The 23773-nt window shown below is 36.6% G+C and overlaps 1 protein-coding gene across 1 annotated transcript in view; it reads left to right on the top strand.

Annotated features, from left to right (window-relative positions):
- Positions 1–22227, top strand: part of LOC144972946 (uncharacterized) — a 28394-nt gene extending 6167 nt beyond the window's left edge. The window contains exons 6-19 of the mRNA XM_078914793.1: positions 27–174; positions 1113–1241; positions 3157–3236; positions 4413–4592; positions 6551–6729; positions 9221–9359; positions 11373–11647; positions 12078–12168; positions 16478–16627; positions 17213–17365; positions 18487–18669; positions 19440–19630; positions 20379–20556; positions 21160–22227. Coding sequence (XP_078770919.1) covers positions 27–174; positions 1113–1241; positions 3157–3236; positions 4413–4592; positions 6551–6729; positions 9221–9359; positions 11373–11647; positions 12078–12168; positions 16478–16627; positions 17213–17365; positions 18487–18669; positions 19440–19630; positions 20379–20556; positions 21160–21263 — 2180 coding nt within the window. The 3' untranslated portion in view covers positions 21264–22227. The remainder of the gene's footprint in view (positions 1–26; positions 175–1112; positions 1242–3156; positions 3237–4412; positions 4593–6550; positions 6730–9220; positions 9360–11372; positions 11648–12077; positions 12169–16477; positions 16628–17212; positions 17366–18486; positions 18670–19439; positions 19631–20378; positions 20557–21159) is intronic.
- Positions 22228–23773: the final 1546 nt, after the last annotated feature.

Below are 23773 nucleotides of genomic sequence, written 5' to 3'. Positions count from 1 at the left end.
TCACACAATATTGATTCCATTCCCAGACTATGGCCTGGCTAACCTGGATTGTTCCAACATCGGTGTCCTATCGACTGGCCAGTCCTATCCTAGCGGATCAACCTCCTCAGCATCTGACACGGTGGGAGAGGTAGATGTGCCCGTTACGAGGGAAAATATGACGGATTACTTGAGGTTGGTTATTTCTCACGGGTCCAACATGCTTATCAGGCGAATTGCACTGTATGGAATAGCAATTTGATTCAATATGGAGCAATATTATGTGAAATATAATATTAAGAGGCTCATTGATAATTACAAAATCCGTATAAATGAGCGAAATAAATTTCAGCATTTTATTTATATGCCTAATAGTTACCGTTTAATCACCAAATTGAACACATCAATTATACAAGATGAGAACGTTCGTATTAATCCACGGATCCCATGGAGCCGTAGTTTATCCCGGTTTCTTCAGCGTGAAATGGACAGGAAATAGCAATTGCTTGCTACCCTTTGGATAAGACGCTAGTCTCTTGCAAAGTACTTTCTATAAGATTTAACAGACTCAGTTACCAATCACAGATAGGTGGTTAAAGGGGGGGGGGGGGGGGCAGAAAAGAAATGTCGACTGCATCCGGGATTGAACTAGGTCACCCTTGCGTGTGAAGCGAGCGCTCTACCAGCAGAGCTATCGGGACCAACCCCCCCCCCCCCTCCTCCAGGGGGAAGCCGTAGGAGAGGAAGGATTTTACAAAGAAAGATGTTGAAGATGAGGAAGAATATGAGGACGGCGGAATAACATGAGGAAGCAGTAAAAAATTGAGGAAGGGTCGGGGCAAGAAAATGGAATGTATAGTAAAATAAAGGGAATAAAAATTATTTATATGAAAGATATAACACAAAGTAAAGGACGTTTCGGCCTTAGCCTTCTTCAGGTAAACATATATAAGTAAAGGAAATATATTATATAGCATTTGCATTATGGTAAGTGGCGTAATGCAAATGTGAAATGATATATTTTCACATCCTTTATTTTACTTTAAATTTTATTGTCTCATTTAGGCAAATCTAGAAATGGAAATAATTTATTCTGATCCAATAACAACTCTGTTTTGCTTCCCAATCCACAGATTGGTCCAGTTTCAACGACACGATGTAGAGATTGTCAACAGCGAGAGGACCGCCTCTTGGTGTGGGCCTCCTTCGTATTCTTGTGTGGACTGTAGAGTGACCATTGCAGGTAACCAGGCGGATCAAAGGTAAGATTTGCTTTTGTTTTACTACCTACTCTGACAAAACAAATTTCTTTTATTTTGACCAGAATCGCTTTAAATATCAATGCCTCAAGATGACTTCCTCCATCACAAAAATGTTCACATTAATTCATCGATGGCTTTCTAAACTTAGCGCCTTTCGCATCCTAGTCATACGATTGGGACGCCTCGGTCGCCTCCTCTGTCCTCTGTGTAAGATCTCTCCCTCTTTCACGGTCTTTTCCCCAAGGATCTAAGAAACAGAAAGTCTTCAGTTGAATCTATTTTATGCTAATATTTAATGCGTTGTCTGCCTTTATATCTACCCAGGCCAGACATAAAAATTGATAGTTGAAGTAAAACGATTGCTTGCCAAAATAAAACAAGGAGTTTATGCCAATGCACGGCCGAACAGCTATATGCAATTTGAATGGTCTTTAACACATAAATAAATAAATACATAAATAAGTAAATAAATGAATAAATAAATAAATAAATAAATAAAACGCCCTTTATTCATTCCCGAAGAGAAATATAACTTTAGTGAGGTCTATTCCTAGGGAAGACTGGAATACCTCAGGCATCAGCCGAAGTACAGGGCCACAAAATAAGCTAGGGCTAGGTGATTTACTCAGGGCCACACAATGCGGTAAGGAGTCGAACTCAGTACTCTCTGAGACCACCCGACTGTACCACGCTGTCCCCCTTTTGCCACTAAAAACTTTAGCCTGACCCCAGACTAAAAGGATACGTGCAGCTATGTGGTCCAGTGGTATGACACTCTCCACAGACCGGAAGGTCCAGATTTCGAGTCCCGTTCTGAGTGGCGCATAGTTGAGTCCTTGGAAATCGCTCTTTTCTCACATTCTTTCACCGTGCTCCTTTAACAGCGTTGTCTCCATCTGAAAAAAAGTTATATGGCCTAACGGGCGTCATGTTCTGTTCTGATGTTAAGTTTTGCTGTAAGCAACGGACCTCTTGTAAAGCACTTAGAGCGCGTTTAGTGAATATTGCGCTATAAAAATCCTCAAGTTTATTTCTATTGCGTACATTGAGTTGTATAGAAGGAACGAAATTGACGTCACAACTCTTTGTTATTGTTTTTAGCCTGCCATTTCTATGAGTAGTTCTCACAAAATTGTATCTATCAGACTACAAATACTCAAGGTCATACTTACGTAGTTTCATCAGGCATGTTATATGCAGCTGGCGGATGTTGTGAGTATTTTGGCTAAACGCACGTATCAATTGAATAACTCAACCAATGGGATCATTTGTTTCCTCGAGTTCTTCAGGCAGTAACTCGCTTCCTTTTGATTTATGACGTAACTTTTAGGTAAATGTGTCAGTTAACGAAAATTACTGTCAGATACCCTCGATTAGACATGCTTGGAAAGGCCTTTAAACATAAACAAATTCGGACATATTATAAAGAGTACCATGTTCAATGCGCCTCACAATAACAATTAATTCATTCTACAGACCATATGGAAGAAGTATGGATAGATCATATGAAACAAATGTTCATATCATACGTGCATTTCATCCTTTAGGTGTCCAACTTGTCCTAAAATCCTAACAATGTTTGTTATTAATCTAGAATCAGCTAACTACACATTCAAACACAAAACAAGAGTTATAGTTTTGTAATCGTTGTCACCCATATGATTACTCATCACACTCGACCATAAGGCCACTAATTATTATTATTATTAGTATTATTATTATTATTATTATCATCATCATCATCATCATCATCATATCATCATCATCATCATCATCATCATCATTATTATTATTATTATTATTATTATTATTATTATTATTATTACCATCATTATTATTATTATTATTATTATTATTATTATTATTATTATTATTATTATTATTATTATTATTATTGTTATTATTATTTCACCAGGTGTGCAAATAGGTTGATGACTCCCCGCCTGAATACAGTATTAAATCAGCTACAGGTTATCGTGGAAAATCAGTTGGGAGGTAATGGAAATAAGTGATGTTGATTAGAAAAATGAGCAAATGAATTCATGAAATGGGACCGATCTATATTCATTCTTGCTTCCAACCAGGTCTTTAATCGTGTGTTTTGTTATAGCTCTGGACAACATGGATGATTCCTGTTGACATCAGACATCTTTGATGGATTATCTATATTCCTTCATGGAATGTCTAGGCTGCAGTTGTTTATGATACCGTGGTGGAAGGGCATAATATTTTTAAAATGTTATAGCTTTCTAAGAGATGTTATCACGCAACTTTATAATATATTATCAAAATTGTAAACAAACCTTATGATCAGACGGAACGAACTGAGCAATTTCGTTTCTGTAAATTTGAAAGTTGTAATGATAGTGATAGGGGTCACTTTAACCCTCTCCTTACCAACCACAGGAAAATCGTCACATTCGTTGCGGTACAACCAACCTTTTTCGTATTCAAATTTCTTTTGTGCATCATAAAATTTGAAGAAAATGTACAGTGTGTTGTAGAGCATGTTTTGCTAAAGAAACTATGTCTCGCAAGAATGTTACTGCTATTGTATTAAAAATATATATTTATATTAGTTGGGTGTGAAGTTTTGGGGAAAATCCTGAAAATGGCTGGTAAGTAGAGGGCTAAACACATTTGACAACTTGGTCCATGAATCGGGACGGTATTATTTTATTAATTTGGCACAAACAAGACACAGGCAGAAAAGTCAATAGTCCAGATCTTCAAAATTGTGTTCTCAATTTTTGACCCAAATGATTTAAAGTGCATGGCGCTAAGTGATTTAAAGACGTTTATCAAAATAATGTTTACTGTATTTAACCATTGTACAAAAATGCCCCAAAACGTGAAAGCTGCGAAAATAGCCATAGGGAAACCGATGAAGAAAAGGAAGGAGGAGGAGGAGGAGGAGGAGAAGAAGAAGAAGAAGAAGAAGAAGAAGAAGAAGAAGAAGAAGAAGAAGAAGAAGAAGAAGAAGAAGAAAAGGATGAGGGGAGGAGAAGGCGGATAAGGATGAGGAGGAGGAGACGGGAGAGGAGGAGGAGGAGGCGGAGGAGTAGAGAGAGGAGGAGGAGAATTGTTGATCTCACATGGAAGAAAACCCCGCAAGTTATTCCAAGCCTCTATACATTGTTTCAGCTCAGCCTGTCTTTTTATTCCTACCAGATACCCTAAAAATCAACGAGGCCTTTGCCGAGGAAAGGGACAGCTACTCTCCAGCGGTGACTTTGCACACAGAGGGCAGGATGGCCCAAATAACATTATCCTCTTCAGTGTCTTCCTACAGACTCAGACTTTTGTCAAGATATGCCATTTGTTCTCATGCCGATTACGTCTATAACAATGGTAAGTCACGGCACGAGAGTGGATGCGATAAATAAATTGAGCTTTTATAAACTTAATATTTTAATAATGTGTTCAAAGCGCTTTGCAAGTGGTATCAAATCAACAACAACACTTAATATGTAAGACGAGAAATCACGCCTCTAAGGCTCTATTGCAATTTTTTTTCGACAGAGACAATGGCGATAGCGCCAGGTATTCATTTTACACATGAGTGAGATGAGAGAATGTGAGTAAAGAGTCATATTCCCTCCCAACCCATGAGCAACACTTAACGTGTAAGACGAGAAAATCGCGCCTATACGGCTTTATTGCAATCTTTTTTTTTTTTCGACAGAGACTACGGTGTTACCGCCAGGTATTCATTTTACACACGGGCCAATGTGAATGTGAGTAAAGAGTAATTTTCCAATGACTTAACGCATCACAGCTCAGGCTATCATAACACAACACTATAAAGCCACATACAAAGCAAAGAAATAGACAAAATCATTTTAGTACAAAAACTAAATGACAAGAATTGTAAAAATTAAATGAACAGAGAAATGAAGAAATAAGAAAGTAATTCATCAGTTGCGAGAAAAACAAAATGGGAAAGTTTAGAAACTTGTCGCCGTTAGACTATAAATGATGAAAGTCTGAAATTTTACCACAATTAGGCCCATATCTTGAGATGTATGTATACATTTGTTCAGGTAAATATCTTCAAAATTGTCAACTCTACGAGTGTTTTAATAAATGAACCGCATATTTGCAAATATCGAAGATTTGGGACTTATTCTCAAATTTTAATTTCATCTGTAGATCTCCCAAATGGCTTTATGACTACGCGCAGCATTTTCTCCCGTGATCCAGTTGATTTTCTAATGTTTTGCATTCTGCATTGACTCTATTAACTCTGCTTCAGTGTAAAATGTTGTACATCTCTTAAAGATCATGTTGGCATCTTTGACCAAAAACTGGTTTGGACTCAAGTCAGGACTCAACGGAGGCCATTTATCTTTAGAAATAAATCATTTGTGATTTCTGCTTTGTATTGAAAATTATGAAACATTGTTAAAGAAAATCAGTATTCCAGGCTATATCTCGATAATCCAACTGTTTTTCAACAAGACGGGGCAGCTTCTTACTCTAGTCACACCACACTGTTAAAAATAAGACGGAAGTTGGGAAACTTTAGATATTTTAATTTTTATACTTTAGTATAGTCGGCGGCGTTTCTTAACCAATAAAGGATTTTTAATCGAACTTGGTAAATACTAATTTAAAGTCTTGGCCTTTAATTTTTCTGATTTAGCTTTGTATTGAAACTGCGTCATACTTTTTTTCCAGTTTTATTTTGTCTCTCCACCCTATATCATATGCAAAACTAAAATGAAGTCCTTTTATTTGACATCATATCTGTCTTGCTTGCACTGACTGAACTCCTTTATTCATTTTGGCAATACATACAATAATCAATGATTGAAGATGACCTACAACACGTTATTATTTTTTTTTTCAATCGATGACTTTACAAAAAGTATTGAAAAACGAACACGGCCAACAGCTACTGAACATCTTTTGCAACCTTATCGAACGCTTCTATGACACATATGAATCAAAAAGTAAACGTATTTTTAATGGGTCATTAGGATTCAATAGTCTGATGTCACGTCCGCCCAGCAACGAGAAGCTTGGTTCTAAACAAAGAAAAGCTGTACTTTTTTTTTATTCTTCATGCTGGGTAGACCTTTTTCATATGTCATGTGATCAGAGAGTATAAAAGTCAAAAAATGATCAGATTTATAATGTTTTTCTCCTCTGGATACATTATTATGCTTGTCGGAGAAGTATTTCATAAGGGCGTCCGCCATTGTTCCGATAGTTCAGAACCAGCTACTAAGTTACTATGCGTCATTAAGAGAGAAGTGATTTTACGACTATTGAAGCCTATTATCGAATTATATTCACTGACCCAGGCCTCACCCTCAACGTGGCTGTCCGTAAAATGGCTGGCGATACAGAAGAGCTGTACGACTTTCCAGAAACGGAATTGATCCGCGTGTTACCTCCCTCTTCAAAGGCTTCTCTGACAGAGTTACGGAATTTTGATGATGCCACAAACGCAAAGTACCCTCTCTTTGATAGCAGCATGCAGGTTAGTGTTGTGTTTTGTTTAGAAAATGAAGATTTTAAAAAAAGGGAGGGGGGGGGGGGGGATAGCAACTGGTTTTATTTTATTTTTTTATGTGTGTGTGTGTGTGTGTGTGTGTGTGTGTGTGTGGATGGGGGGGGGGTGTTGTAGTATACTATTACTAAGTGGCCGTGGCTAGCCACATCCTTTTTAACCGTGAGCTTTTATATAGTGCAATATCCACTAAACGTGCTCAAAGCGCTTTACAAGGGGTCCCTAGCCAACAGCAACACTTAACATGTAGGAGGATACATGACGTCTATTCGGCGATCATACTTTTCCCGACAGAGACAACCCTTATAACGACCAGGTACTCATTTTAAACCTGAGTATGGTGACAGAATGTGACTGAAGAACATTTCCCATGGACTTAATTATGTGCCGCTCAGGGGACTCGAACCCAGGACCTTCCGATCCGAAGGCGAGTGTCATACCACAGGACCACATAGCCGCAAAACTTATTTCCTGACACTTCCCTAAAAATCCCTGTAAAATCACAATATAAAGCGACGACCAGCAAAAGAAAGTGAACAGTGAGTTGTTATTAGTAGTGCTCAATGAAACTAATGCTTCCATTGGTTTTCCTTAAAAAATATTTGTTTACTTTCTTTTGGTCGTCCTCGCTTTGCATTGTGACGTAGTATTATTTGGCAGTGTCAGGCTACTAGTTTATGAAGGCTACGGTCTAGAACATGGGCTAATAATCCATTGTCCTCCTATGGTAGAACGGGCTGAGTTTGTTAAGTCGTACTTTCAGAATGGTACAATTCCCCGTCAAGTGACTGAGTCAAATGATTTTATGCGTGACCAAAAAGGGTGCGGAACTCTGAACCCTCTCCTTTAAAAAAAAAATAATCCTAATTTACCTAGGTGTGAATGAGCCCAGAGTACAGGTAGATAGTACAATGCCACATTTTAAAAAAAAGGAAGCAGTGTAAATTAGGTATTAAAAAGATTATTTTACGGGGTTTATGGCGCTTGAAGCATATTGAGTGTAAATTCATATAAATGTGCTACTACACATTGGAGTGAACTCGACGCCAATGAATTAGCCTAAAGTAAAAACTACGAAATTTTAGTCTTATTAAAAACAAAGTGGGTCCCGATAGCTCAGTTGGTAGAGCACTCGCTTCACACGCAAAGGGACCGAGATCGATCCCGGGTGCAGTCGAGAATTTTTTCTGACCCCCCGGTCCATCCAGCAGTGAATGGGTAGCTGAGTCTGATAGATTTGGCGGAAAGTACTTTGCGATAGACTAGCGTCCTATCCAAAGGATAGCAATCAATTGTTATTGTCCGTTTCACGCTATAGAAACCGGGATATACTCCGGCTCCATGGGTCGAATGGCTCTGAAGGACTACTTTAAAAAAAAATAAAAACAAAAACAAACTTCAAAGTTTGAATTTTGAATTCAATTTTCAACATTTGATTAACTCTAACACAATAGTACAAATGGTGGTAAATAAAAAATGTACATTTCAATGTATGAAACTAAATTAAGGCAACATTCTTTAGTTCATCCTGTATGTATCTGTTGTTAAGATTTGGAATAGCATTAGATTTGAAAAAAAAGCTAAACAAAACCGCTAGTTCTTTTTACCAATTTAAGCAATTGGATTAAATAAGATACGAGTACCTGCGAATACTATTAATGTGTTTGTCATAATTAAAAAAAAACAAAAAACAAATGTGATTTATTCTGAATAGTTCGATAATTTTGTCATGTATAAGGCATTGAAAGGATATAATATCCTAGTTAGCCATAATTTAGAAGATAAGCAAAGTAAGTATTAAAATAAAGGGATAGGATTTTTTCATCTTGATGTGGGCCTTTATTAGAGCAATAACCGTAAATATACCCAAAATCATTTTACAAAAAACCCCAAGCCATAGCAACACTGAACAAATATCTAGGTCTTGAAATGGCGTCTGTAAATGTCTATATTATTGTTAAAAACAATGCCAATACTATTGCCGGCCTGTTAGATACTCACTAGACACCTGGTTTGGCGATTAAATGGGAATAAAGATCCATACTCAGACCTGCGTACTTGAACATTTAAAAATTCGTAGTTTTTTGATGATAAAAATAGTAATCGCTATAAATAATTTTCCAGATCAACAATTTACCCTCACAATGATTAGATAACGTTTCAAAGTCCTGAAAATTATGCACGCTGGCATCAACTTTTATTTTCATGACTTAGAAATGTTAATGGAGCTCTGAAATTGGAACAAAAATTTCGTAATTCTGCGAATTTTTCGTTGTACTAGGCAGGTCAGTATACCGAAGGGCTCAACAGTAGGCCTCGAACCTTTGACCTACAGGTCACAATAAGGTGTCATTTCACTAGAACACCAAGCCTCACAAAGTCCTAACGCAGGAACAGGTTAAAACGATGGATCACATGCCGAATCGTTCATAACTTATCATTTTTCTTGCGTTGCTGACAGGAGGACATCATCCTAGACGATTACGCCACTATCGGCATGTTCAAATCTCCAAGTTCTAGATATTTCCGGATCAGTCCTTCCATCATTGAATGTTATTCCAGTCTCCAGAGCTATTACGTCGAATGGGAAAATAGAACATGTAAGTATTATAGAAATGCGTTTGCCATCTGTTGTGTCCTTAGTTGTAATCAACACAGTGAATATTATAATAAGGACCACCCACATTAAAACAAGCAAACAAAAAACTAGAGCATTTATATAGCGCAATATCTACTAACGTGCTCAAAGCGCTTTACAAGGGTCCTTAGCCAACAGCAACACCTGACATGTCGGTATTACAATTTTTTTCCACCAAAGACAACGCTGTTAACAGCCAGGTACTCATTTTACACCTGAGTACGTCGAGAGAATGTGAGTAAAGAGCCTTTTCGAATGACCCAACTATGTGCCGCTTAGAGCGGGATACGAACTCAAGACCTTCCGATTAGAATGCTAGTACTACTAGACCACATAGTCGCGATAAACCACATTTCTTAGAAAATAATAAGCCGCAATACTGAGATACTGGTCTTATATATCGATGGTCGGCGGATCAAACCTCTGAAGTCCCGATTTTCACGATCGGCGGATCAAAACTCTGGTCTACATACGACGTTTGAGCACTATGTTTTATTTAATTTTGGTACGGATCAGGCCTCTGATGACAACTTGAATAAAACATGGTGCGCAAAGCTCGTATGTAGAGTTTTGATCCACCGACCATCGATATCTAATTTATAAGTCCTTGTAATTTTTACTTAAGGCCCTGACCAACTGACTGGAACGGGTGCTAAACGCTCTCATTTTAATAAGAAGAAATAAGTCATTTTGCATTTCAACGTAATGCAAAATCTGCAGCTTGCAGCTCGATGAAATCAATAACAAAAGTCTAAAGAGATGGGAGCTTCAATTTGATTAACGGAGATAGATAACGTGGACGGTTTGGGTTTCCCCTTTGTCAAAGATATATGATCAATGAAACACAAACAGACGAAAAAGAGATAAGAGAATGGCGTCTTTAGTATTTATTTATCATGTTTTCTTGAAAAAGGGGAAGGTCACGAGGTACCAAGTTTAAGAGTTTTTGCCAAGATGAGGGTCATTTAAATCGATCCATGTTTGAAGGAAGAGTTTTCTGGCCAACTCTTGAAATACGTGTTTGTCCAGAGTACGGCAGTTGAGTGGTTAGATAATCCAAAAAATAAATGAACACTGGCCATATAATAGTCTACCGTACACACATAGAGAACAGCTTACTCCTCATTACAAATAATATAAATTTAAATGACCTCCAACATGACAGTCTTATATATGAGACTTCCTGGCTATGAAGAACTTTGAAAAATAAAATAAAGAATTTTATGTCATTTTCCGATGTTAAAATGATTTCAAGGTCATTTCCTGTGCATTGGGTTAATCCATTGGTTGTAACCGTCACGTGATTATGTTATGAGATATTTGAGAAGATGTAAACTGAGATTGCTTTTGAAAGAGGTTGTTCTATAAAGATTTTATCTTTGATAAAAACTAGTTAATAGATGGGAACGAACTTTTAGACTGACAGACTGCAAAACAAAAAGATCAATCGATATTAGGGGAAAAAATAATTATAGAGATTGACAGTCTGAATTTTGACATAGCCGCCACAAGGAAATTTTTTAATTGTTAGAATTTACAAGATTAAAAACCTCCCCCCTTTAAAATGTTTATAACATAATGGTATTTATTTTCTAACTGTCTGACATCCATTAGCAAAATCCAGTGGCCGGAACATTCTTTCGTTATCCCTTTCATCATAATTGACTTTTTAAAATGTGTCCCATTGTCTCAAAAATGTATTAAACCGGAGTTATTTTCATGCTAAAATGTGCATTTTGAGAGAAAATATTTAGGAAATTTGGGTTTGATACATTAAAGGTTTTATTGGTGACATCAGATAGGTTTGTAGATGTATAATTATAAGGAGAAAAATCTAAGATATCGCATTTTAATTTTAAAATACGTTTTTGACATCTAGCTCACTCCGACATAGTACCGGTCTGAGACGAAATGGTCACAAATAGAATGTTGGATTAAACTAGAATTCTTATCCCATAATGTATCTTGTTCCCAGTGGACGTTGTAACGGTGAACGTGGAGAGAGCTTTCCTCACAACGGAAGAACGAGACGTTTATATCGGTGCCAACGATCCTCGATACTTAAGTCCTATCCTAGGCCTTTCCATGGAGCTTAGCCTCAATGTGAGCGGACAAGGGCTGTATCCTCTCAACGGGTTTGCCAAGATCGCAATCATCAAGTGTAGTCCGATCTTCCAGAACGCTGACCAAGCTATCGGGATTGGAATCTACTCGGACCGGGTCTACATCGACATGAGAGAAAATTTCAGGGTAGGCCACGATTGAATAGGATACTTTACAGGCGGGTTGAAGTCTTGATAGCATGGATGGTACAGCACTCAAGCTTCATACAGCTTTTAAAAAAAATCAACAAAAAAACCGAGCATTTAAATAGCGTAATATACACTAAATGTGCTCAAAACGTACTCGTTCATTCATTAAGAGTTCTGTAATTTTTTCAGATTTATCATATTGTATCATCACACCAGTTAATATTGTTTTTCTCTTGACAGAAAAGGCATTTTTCTCAGTACATATTTTCATATTTAAAAAAGAAATAGTCATGTTAATCTTATTAAGTACCTATTGTAATCTTTATTTTATACCCGTGTAAATGTACATAATATTGTTTTTAACATTATGCTAATTATATTCTATATTGTTAGATCTATCCTTGTAAATGATACGATTGGTTCCACAGGTCTGGAATCCATCCGGCTCTTATCCGTCCGAATATTCATCAGTGACAGAATACAATCAATATTTGACAGACCTCTATGCCGCAGCGACAGGTAGGTGATATGTGATGGGATAAGTCGATTCATTGATAAAATCAGATGTATGGTTTGTAACTTGCTGATATTCGTGTATACTAATAATAATTTAAAAACAACAACTCTGAGCATTTAATAAGTTCATTTCCACATATTCACCATGGCAAATGTACTTTACCGACCATCCATCATACATTTTCCCCAGATGGCAATAAAGAACGAAATTTTCATTTCTTACAGTACAAGTGGCCTTTTAGGCGTCCGTTTTTTTTCTGGCATTCATTTGAATCGCATTGAGTCCCCCATCCAGCAGTTAAAAAGTCGCTGTGTCCAATGAAAGTATCTTAGGACGGGCAAGTGTCCCTGTCCATTAGCCACTCCCACGCCTCGTTCTGAAAAAAGTCCGCGAAATTAAAGGGGAGGCAAGAGAAAATCAGCTGATCGTTAAAATAGTAACAGAAAAGTGGAGGTGCTCGGCAATGAATGCAAGAAAGACATTTAAAACGCCGTAAAAATGTTTAAAAATCACTTAATGTTATAATTACCATCCATAACAACCTGTCAAATTCACATATGTAAGATGTCAAGCCAAAATTAATAATAAAATAATAAAGAACACGATTGACCGGTGGTCCGTTGACTACACATGCATACGAGTACCAGAAATATTTTGTAAACAATGTAACACAATATAATGTGTAAGTTTCAAAGCAAATGCAACCACAAATAACATCAAAGAACAATGTGGGACTACTGTTTTAATTTCATAAAACCAAACGTATATTTTCTGCCCCCGATATTGAACGTGTAGTTAGTATGTATCGTACAAACAACATTCGTTTAGACAGGTAGTCGGGATTCTAGCGCCAGTTTTATTTGGGCAACCATGATTGGGATTTCACTCAATGCACTTATTATTAATTATTATCATTATTATTATATAATAATAATAATAATAATAATAATAATAATAATAATAATAATAATAATAATAATAATAACAATAATAACAATAATAATAATAATAATAATAATAATAATAATAATAATAATAATAATAATAATAATAATAATAATAATAATAATAATAATAATAATAATAATAATAATAATTAATAAGCAGTTGAAAGGATATAGTCTTTGGTGTATAAGTGCATATGTACAATATTTCTTATAATAAATGCTTCAAAACAAAACAAAACTAAAAAAATAAATAAAGAATAAATGAATAAAAATATCTATTTGGGCATTTACTTACATTAATAGTCTTGAAAATCACAATCACAATCCATGAAAATTAAATATCCCAAAATCCGAAGAAGACATGAATTTAATCCAAAATCCAACACAGGAATGTATTTTAATAGGAGACAGATATCCTATTAAAACCATAGCATTACTTGCAAACAACAATACCCCACTCTGCGTTTAACGGGCTTGTGGCCGTCACATTGTAAATTGTGGCCGCATTAGGGTAATCGGTGTCCTAAAGACTGACACACTGACATACAATCAATGAGAACTATAAAGAATCCATTCTAGAATTCAACTACAAACTGAAAAGCATGATAAATATCACTCTCTCAAATAATTTCCTTTGCTCAGGTTCACTCACACTCTCCTTTATTGCAAAACATTGATAAGTGAGATAAAGTTTGTATTTCAATTATAAACTTAATCACATAACCTAAATGATGGAGAATAAAAACAGCTAATTATAAAAAAAATTCACAGATCAAGTTATCTAATTGAACTCCGCATATTTAGCTTAATTACTCATTGACCATATATTTTTTTAAATGGCATTGTTTCATTTAAACAAGACCATGACGCTTATGCCTGGACCGGGTATTCACAAATTCTGCTTTTGTGTTCCACTTTTCGAATCGAATTAATCTCTATCTTATCCGTTTATTTGCAAATTTTCTGCACTTTATAAATAAGACCATAACGCTTATGTCTGGACCGGTTGTTCGCAAATTCTGCCTTTGTGTTCCACTGTTCGATTAGAATTAATCTCTATTTTTTCCGTTTATTTGCAAAGTTTCTGCACTTTATAAATAAGACCATAGCGCTTATGTCTGGACCAGGCATTCGCAAATTCTGCTTTTGTGTTCCACTTTTCGAATCGAATTAATATCTAGTCTATCCGTTTATTTGCAAAGTTTCTGCATTTTATTAATAAGGCCATAACGCTTATGTCTGGACCGGGCATTCGCAAATTCTGCTTTTGTGTTCCACTTTTCGAATCGAATGAATCTCTATCTTATCCGTTTATTTGCAAAGTTTCTGCACTTTATAAATAAGACCATAACGCTTATGTCTGGACCGGGCATTCGCAAATTCTGCTTTTGTGTTCCACTTTTCGAATCGAATGAATCTCTATCTTGTCCGTTTATTTTCAAAGTTTCTGGATTTTATAAATAAGACCATAACACTTATGTCTGGACCGGGCATTCGCAAATTCTGCTTTTGTGTTCCACTTTTCGAATCGAATTAATCTCTATTTTATCCGTTTATTTGCAAAGATTCTGCACTTTATAAATAAGACCATGACGCTTATGTCTGGACCGGGTATTCGCAAATTCTCCTTTTGTGTTCCACTTTTCGAATCTAATTAATATCTAGTCTATCGGTTTATTTGCAAAGTTTCTGCATTTTATAAATAATAATAATTGTTCAAAATTTTACCTTACACCCGATATTACAAGTACAAGTGAGCCAGGTGAAGAAGATTGTCAAACAGTGTGACAGATGAAATAGGAAGAGAGAGAGAGAGAGAGAGGGAGGGAGAGAGAGAGAGAGAGAGAGAGAGAGAGAGAGAGTAAGAGAGAGAGAGAGATATTCGTTTTTTGTTCAAAATCTCTCTCTCTCTCTATCTCTCATTGCACAAGGTTGTGCTATTTACTACTATTTATCAAGAACAGCCAAGCTGGCAACCCAGTCTCTGTATAAACTAAGCAAGATGGCAACAGGGACCTCGCTCCTTATCCAATGCCGAAGCTTTAGTTTGAGTCAAACGGTTTTGTTAAAAAAAACCACCCAAAATAAGTTCGTGTCGTAAGTGATGGAAGTTGAAGTCCGCTTATTATAAAATCGTTTTTATGGTCTGTTTGGATTACCCTTTTTAAATAGAAAAAGTGAATATATCATAAACTTGAAGAATAGGCAAGCTAAATGAAATTTAAATTGACTGATTAAATGAGTACGCGAGGCTGAGTTGCGAACGACTACTGGGTTCCGACATTCCGATCCCAGTGTCATTCATGTTCACCGTACCGTGTTACTGTCTACACACTACACTGCATTGTTAGTGACTGGTCATGTCTTTTTTGTTTGTATGTTTTACGCAAGCTTAATAAAAATTAAATTGACTGATTAAATGAATACGTGAGGCAGAGTTGCGAACGACTCATGGGTTCCGACATTCCGATCCCAGTGTCAGTCATGTTCACCGTACTGTGTTACTGTCTACACACTACACGGCATTGTTAGTGACTGGTCATGCCTGTTTTGTTTGTATGTTTCTTTTAATATGGGTCAATTTACAAAGAATAATAATAGAAATGTTCAAAACAAAAACTAAATTCACTATTACGTGCCTGTAATGAAGTGCTTTCCACAAACCGTGAGCGAGAATGATGGTGGAGGTAATGGCAACCATGTGGGTTTGTTATTGTTTCCTACCTCCGTCAACCCGCGCATCCGGTTGCGCACCCACGCTGATTCTGACCAATAGACTTACAAGCAGTAGGTGTTTCCTCTTTAACTCTATAAGTTCCAGCTCTGTGTGGCATAGTGTTCTAAATTAATTAAATAAATTAAACAAATATGAACATCTATTTAGAGAATTTCTATGGATTAACCATGCTCAATGCGCTTCACATCGTTTTTAATTATTATCCCAGTAGGCCATATGGAGCCATATTTCCATTTCATACAGTACTAGTCATCCGACAGGCATCATTTTATACTTAAACTCTTACACTATTCGTCAATACCTGTAGTCAGGTACTCATTTACACCTGAGTCGAGTGGGGTATTTTAGGTAACTTGTCATACTCAAGGAGACAACGTCGAGGTCAGAATTTTCCACAATCACTGTCACCCATCGGGCCACTGAACACGCTTAACATTTGTGACAAGATGATACACCATCACGCTAGGCAATCTTCAATTCATGCAAAGAGACAGACAGGCCCTTCGGACTCATTCTGAATTCAATGGATATCATGTGATTCACAGCCAATGCATTGTGACCATGAAAAAAAAACAAAAACGAATTGCTTAACGTTATCAATAACGAATCCGATTAATTCTTCAACAGAACTTCGCATGGTGGACCCTGACTACCCTGTTCAGGCATGCGCAAAGGCTGATCCCCCCTCCCTCCAGAATGTCAACTTCGAACACACTCACTCACTCTATGCACGACACTCAAAGAGCAACGGAGCGAACGAGTGCTCACCAGCCACAGGTAGGTTAAACTGTACTTGATATCATTTCGGGTTTTTCCCCTCTCCCTTTAAATTATCGGTTTGTGTGACGTCAGTGGCCAAATGTGACCAGCAGAGCTGCCGACTTGAAAATTTAAAATTCGTAGTTTCCAAGGGAAAAAAAGGAAAAAGTCATTATAAATAGCTTACAAATCAATAATTTACCAACACCATGATCCACGAATGCTTCAAAGACCTGAAAAATAGGATCTAAGGAACGAAATGTTCCTTTTCAACAAGATTTATTGAGTCAAAGAGGCGAACGCAGCTCTGTAGACCGAGCCAAAAAGTCGTTAACTTATAATATTTGAGACAAAATAAATACCTCCCTTGAGGTCATTGAAACTCATTTCATAAGCTTAAATGAATTAAGTAGTCTTTTCTCCAATCATCTTGACTTCAAACTCATGTTCCGTCCTCGCCTGCTTCAATAATGGAAATTTAGTTGTACCGTTTGGGTTTCTCGGGGGAAAGATCATCATCATCATCATTATCACCACCACCACCAGAAAAATAACCACCATCATAATCCCCACTTTCCATATGATTATCATTATATTTCGCAGGCACAGACTTCTGTACCCGATCAGAGACTGCCAGATTGGAAAAATTTGAGTACGTGTGGGAGGAGACACAGAAGATGCACGTGTATCACCACTTGAACGATACGAGGAATGCCCTGGCTGGGTGCATCGCCGACTGTGGCACATGCATGGAAGGTATGAGGGTGGATGGGTCGATAGATAGATATAATGATAGGTCTTAGGATACATAGATGGATGAACTAATATGTCACCAATCATATCACAACTTGAATTTTGTCGGAATGAATTTGATGCTGAAAATTCAATCTTAATCTTACCATCTACGTTTTGAGTTGAAATAAATTCCTTAATTGTTGAGAATAAGTTTTGTTTCTTAATCTTTTAAGTAAAAAAAATCAACTTTCCTATTTTCATTATTTTAACTTTAAGCAAAATTTTCTTCATCTAATCCCTTCGAATATGATAATAGATTGGCACCACAATTATGGATTGGTGAATGGAGGAATGGATGAACGGGTTCATGGGTAGATGAATGGATTGATGGGTGCATGGAGGAATGGATGAATGGACGAATGGCTTCAATGGTAGATAAATGGGTGAATAGGTGTATGGAGGAATGGATGAATGGACGGATGGGGTCATGGGTAAGATGAATGGATGGAGGGGTATGTGGAGGAATGGAATGGGCGAATGGGTTTATGGGTAGATGAATGGATGAATGGATGAATGGACGGATGGGGTCATGGGTAAGATGAATGAATGGAGGGGTATGTGGAGGAATGGAATGGGCGAATGGGTTTATGGGTAGATGAATAGATGAATGGACGAATGGGTTCGTGAGTACATGAATAAATGGATGGACGGATGAAGGAATGGATGAATGGACGAATGGGTTCATGGGTAAGATGCATGGATGGAGGAATGGAATGGACGAATGGGTTCATGGGTAGGTGAATGGATGGATCAATGGATGAATGGACGAATGGGTTTATGGGGCGATGAAAGGATAGATGAGTGAATGGAGGAATGGATGAATGAGTTGATGAGTAGGTTAATGAATAGATAGATGGATGGATGGATGGCTTGGTCTTGAGAGTGGCCTGGTGGACGAATAATTGATTGTTAGATGAATGGTAAATTGATGGGTGAATGGGTAAATGCATTAACATATTGATGTCTCCATGAGATTGAAAGAAACGTGTCGTAATGAATTTGATTGATTCAGCACATCATCGTAACATTTCTTTCCACAGCGTAACAACAACTGTAGTGAGATAGGTATTTTCTACTTTCAGGCTACATCTACTGGGACAAAATAGAGAACTGCAATAACTTCATCCACTGGTGTCCGTTCAAAATGATCGCCGACGGTGTGGTCAACGTCAACCTGTTCCCAAGAGATAATGCAGAGTTGAGAACTCATGCCTGCAACCTTGGAGAACATTGTATCGAAAGATCTGCCCTCTTCTTACTCCTCGGTGAGTTATGGAAACAGCCAGTCGGAAATGACATTTCTAGTTTAAAGTGTCAGATGTCATTATTATTATTATTATTATTATTATTATTATTATTATTATTATTATTATTATTATTATTATTATTATTATTATTATTATTATTATTATTATTATTATCATTATTTATTTATGTCCCTGTTTTTAACTAGACATGTGACACATTTTTCATAATATTTTTAGTATATATTTACTTGCATGCTACGTATATGGTATTGACCTCTCGCTAATATTTGTATGCCGTGTTTTCATGTCGTTGTTTTTTTGTTTGTTTGTTTGTTTGTTAGTTTTTCGTTGTTGGTCTTTTTTTCTTGTTAAAAATATTATTACTCTTTACCGGGAATATGCGCTATATAAGCGCAATTTATTATTATTATTATTATATTATTATTATTATTATTATTATTATTATTATTATTATTATTATTATTATTATTATTATTATTATTATTATTATATTATTATTATTATATCTTATCATCATTATCATTATTATTAATATCGTTATCATCATCATCATATTATTATTATTATTATTATTATTATTATTATTATTATTATTATTATTATTATTACTATTATTATTATTATCATCATGATCATGATCATAGTCGTCGTCATTATCATAAGTGCTATCATTGGTATCTTCATCATCACCATTGCCATGGTGATCAGGAATACTGTCTTTACTCACCTTCTACTCACCATCATCAACCATCCATCTCCTTCCACAGTCGACACCGTTGAGGCTTACTACCGACCCGACTCCACAGAGAGCACGGAGGAAGAGATTTTCCCTCAGACAGAAAACCCCAGTCCCCTTTTCGAACTCCTGCATCGTCTGTACGCCTACTCTGCCACCGGAGTCGTGAGGGTCTGGGTCAAGGACGAAAACGATCTCATGGCAATGGCGTCTGCACTTGAGGTATGTTCTATAAACATTTGATGAATCTATGCTTCCTTTGCTGAGGCGAACAGACATTTGTAATGCCCCAATTATTTCTCAAATCGAACTCACAGCATTTTTGCGAGTTGACCATACTATACATAAAGATTACACTAATGGTGTGTATACATTTGGGTAAACGCAAAACAAAAGGATCCAGTTTTTAAAAAATAATGCGTAGCTGCTTAAAGGTTCTCGTGGTCGAAATGGAGATTAATGTTTTGGCGGAAAAAATGTGAGAACATAAAATGAATAATTGTTGGAGGGGACAAAGCATTGTTCTGCAGCTTGGAAGATCATTTGATTTTCTTCTAGTGCAGCACGGAAATCTCGAACATGTTGTGACCGGAGCTATTTATTCGAGATTTCCGTGTTTTCGGGTTTTCCATGTTATCTTCTGTTGTTCTATTGCTGTCGTGCTGTTGTTGTTCTTCCTATTGCTGCCGTTATTGTTGTTGTTGTTGTTGTTGCTAATGCTATTGTTTTGTTTTGTTTGGTTTTTTTTTTTTTTTGTGTTCCTTGTTAGTCGTTTCGTCTCCTTTTCCATCATCTTTTTGCTCGTCTGGCATCAGCTTCTTCTTATCCCACTCTCCACTTTTGCTACTCTTTCATTCCATGACTGTTGAAGGGCCCTTACCTACACTAAAAAGCAATCTGTAGTTAACTTGTCTTGTTAATGGTGTTTTTGATTCTCGTATGTTTATGTAAAGGGTTATCTATCTTCCAGGCAGCCATGTTGTACAACACCAGGGTTACAGAGGTCAAAGTCTATGTGCAAGACCCGCTCAACAAGAATGAAGTCACGATGCGCATGCGTAGGCTGATCACCCGTTGGACAACAGAGGGTTGTACAGAATACACTAGAGAATATGTGGCCCCTTTCTCTGTACACGATCTAACCACTTGTAAGACATTATTTTATAAATTCACTAGGATTTTTAAAATTTTCAAGTTTTGTATTTATTTTATTTTATCACCGTTTCTGTTGTTGGCTGGCGAAGGGTTCCCAGCCTGAAATGTTCCTTGTTTAATGCATTGCTAGTTTTTGAAGCTATTATAGGCTATTCATTTTTTCTTTTTTTTTTTTTTGGTGTTCGTTTCTTACGCTTACAACGGCAATTTTTGACAAATGACAACGATATTTTACGGCTCGCAGTTATCCTGCTTTTCGAAGCATTAAATGGGGAAAGCTATTGATTGCTACCATTTTAAAAAGTGATCTGTCTTTGTATGGCGAACTATTTTTCTCTATAGAGTGAACGAAGATGACTTCATTCATCTCTGTTATTGTTTTTAAACCGCTAGCCAGGTGATTAATTCGTCGGTCAATCAGACTATAAACATTAAAGGTTATTCATAGTTTTGTCGCGTGTTGATACGATTGATCCGGTGGCTATTTTACTTAATCGCATATCATCTTTATCTTCTTCAAGTGAATTTGAATTTATAAAAATACATTATCTTTAAATCCCTTCCCCTCGTTTTTTTACACTCTCCTATTTTTTCAGCCATTTCCAAGAGGTCGGGTGAGCACAACATCAGAGATGAACTCATCAATGCGCATCTGCACAGAGATGAGACATGGGCAAATCGCTATCTCACTGGACTGTAAAACACTTTAAAAACCTTATCTTTTAGTGAGTCAATATGAATGAATGAATAAATAAATAAATAAATAAATAAAAATAATGATGCAAGCACAAGTTCAATCAACATAAAACAACAAAAAATGGCGTGAACGTTTCAGGTTTCTCCTTTTTCAGCAATGGTGGACGACAAAAACGTTTTCATCGTCCTTATAAAAAGTTGATAAAGGGGAACTCTAAAAATTCACACCATTTGATGAAATGGAGCTGGCAATCAACTAACATGTCGCCAATCATAATTTTTTTTTATCACAATCATTTTTTTAGTTATAAGCGCAACAATACATTTGTATTTGACAGCGTACCATACAACAGGGGTGGGGTTGGACGGTGGGCGAAGTGGCCGAGTGGTTAAGGTCCCAGGTTTGAGCCCCGTTTCAGGACTTTCGTTTTTTCTCGGGCAAGACTATTGACCCTCAATTTGCTCACTTGGACAACGTGGGTGATTCCTGTTGACACCAGACATCCTGTTTGATAGATTATATATATATATTCCTTCATGGAATGCCTTGGCAACGGGATCTATTGGTGTCGTTGCGAAAGGGGGAATTTTTTTATTGAAGTATTCTAAAAAGAAATATCAAGCGAACTCTTTGTATGCTCAATTGAAAATCACAAATTCATCTTCAAAATGACCATGGGTTGTGGTATTTACTGCCCACGAAATTTTTCTCCACATTAAAGATATATAGATCTATATAAACAGTTTTCACCCAAAAAAAATTGTGATGTTTTTTAAAATATAAAGACATCTAGGCTAGCACATCCATAATAGAAAGGACAACAGAAATGACGCGTATTCATCATTGTTATTATTCCTTTAATTATTTTATCTATCTTGATCGCTGTATATTATGTTTAGCGCTGAAGATTTCTACATAATGATTTTAAAGGATCAAATAAAAATAATATCTGTTCAGATATAAAAAATGGTCATGAATTTGTTCTTATGACATTTTGTTTGCTCTTTGTTCGATTTGCTCGTTGTTCCGAATTTTACAGTTTGCTGCACGGACAGTTCATATCAGCGCATTGGAAAATTGGGAGATCGTCTGATTATGTAGCACTAGTTTCTTCTATTGTTCAACAAATAACAGGTTTTCCAAAATTATAATATCGACGGCACTTTGGTTACAACACGATTACATACTAATAATTAATACAATTCTCACATTCCCTCTCTAGGTTTAACAGAGGCCTTTGGATGTTTTACTCTCTCCTTACCATTGCTATTTTCAGGATTTTCTCTGAACCCTCAAACCCGCCATACACAAAAAAGCACAATAAGTATGCTTTACATGATTTTATTTAGCCAAACGAGTTGTACAATTGTACAACAAAGTGTCAATATTGAGGTGTACAGAAGAAATTAGAATGAGAAAAATATTTGCTTTATCTTGACGAATGTGACAATTTTCCTGTGTTTCGTAAGGAGATGATTCAATATGACAGGCGCATGAGGATCATTAAGAATGTTTCTATCAATATATTATTGTAAGTGCAAAGTTAAAAGCAGATTCATATTCGTAATTGGAGCTTTTAAAAAAGTCTTCTACTGTCATCTGCTCTTGTGCTCTATGGTGAGATTTTCACGAGTTCCAAACACAACAGCATCTTTTGTTGTTGAATGATCGTGCTTCTACGCTTCAGATGTAGCGTAATTGGGTTACCTGTGTGATTTATGGACGATACTAACTACATTTATCTATACCAGAAAAATAGACCAATAACGATCAGAATAATTGGTCTAAGAATTCACCCAACAAAGTCAAAGGTCTTGAGGATAGGTACGCGTCAAAGGGAGCAGATCAAAGTAAAAGATCAGGAACTCGAAGATATAGACACTTTCTGCTATCTCGGAAGTATAATTGACAAGGGTGGAGGCACGGAAGCAGAGGTGAAAGCACGAATAGGAAAGGCACAGACTGCATTCACATCTTTGAACAAAGTTTGGAGAACTAAAGATATCTCCCTTCGACTAAAGCTAAGACTTTTCAACTCAAATGTGAAGTCTGTCCTACTGTATGGATGTGAAACTTGGAACGCATCACAGGCATGTATAAGGAGGGTACAGATTTTCGTAAACAGGTGCATGCGTAAGCTACTCAGAATAAAATGGATGGATAGAATAAAAAAATGAAGAAGTATGGAAAAGAACACAGCAGAAACCAGTGGAAGAGGAAATAGGAAGAAGACGATGGAGGTGGATTGGACACACGCTTAGAAAGAACGACTCCACTATAACAAAGAAAGTATTGGACTGGAACCCTCAGGGCAGAAGATCAAGGGGAAGACCACGAGGAACATGGAGAAGAATTAAAGAAGCTGATATACAGAGAAGTGGTAAGACCTGGAATGAGATTAAAAAGTTAGCTCAAGATAGAGAAGGATGGAAACTGTTTGTCTGTGGCCTATACCCTGACCCAGGGTGAAAAAGGCAATGATGATGATGATGAACGATCAGAATACCCAATGG

Source organism: Berghia stephanieae, chromosome 5, assembly GCF_034508935.2.
Source record: "Berghia stephanieae isolate SIO BIC M18660-M18661 chromosome 5, UCSD_Bste_1.3, whole genome shotgun sequence".
Lineage (NCBI taxonomy): Eukaryota > Metazoa > Mollusca > Gastropoda > Nudibranchia > Aeolidiidae > Berghia > Berghia stephanieae.
The sequence above is the reverse complement of the archived record's forward strand: the minus strand, read 5'-3'. Positions and strand labels throughout refer to the sequence as shown.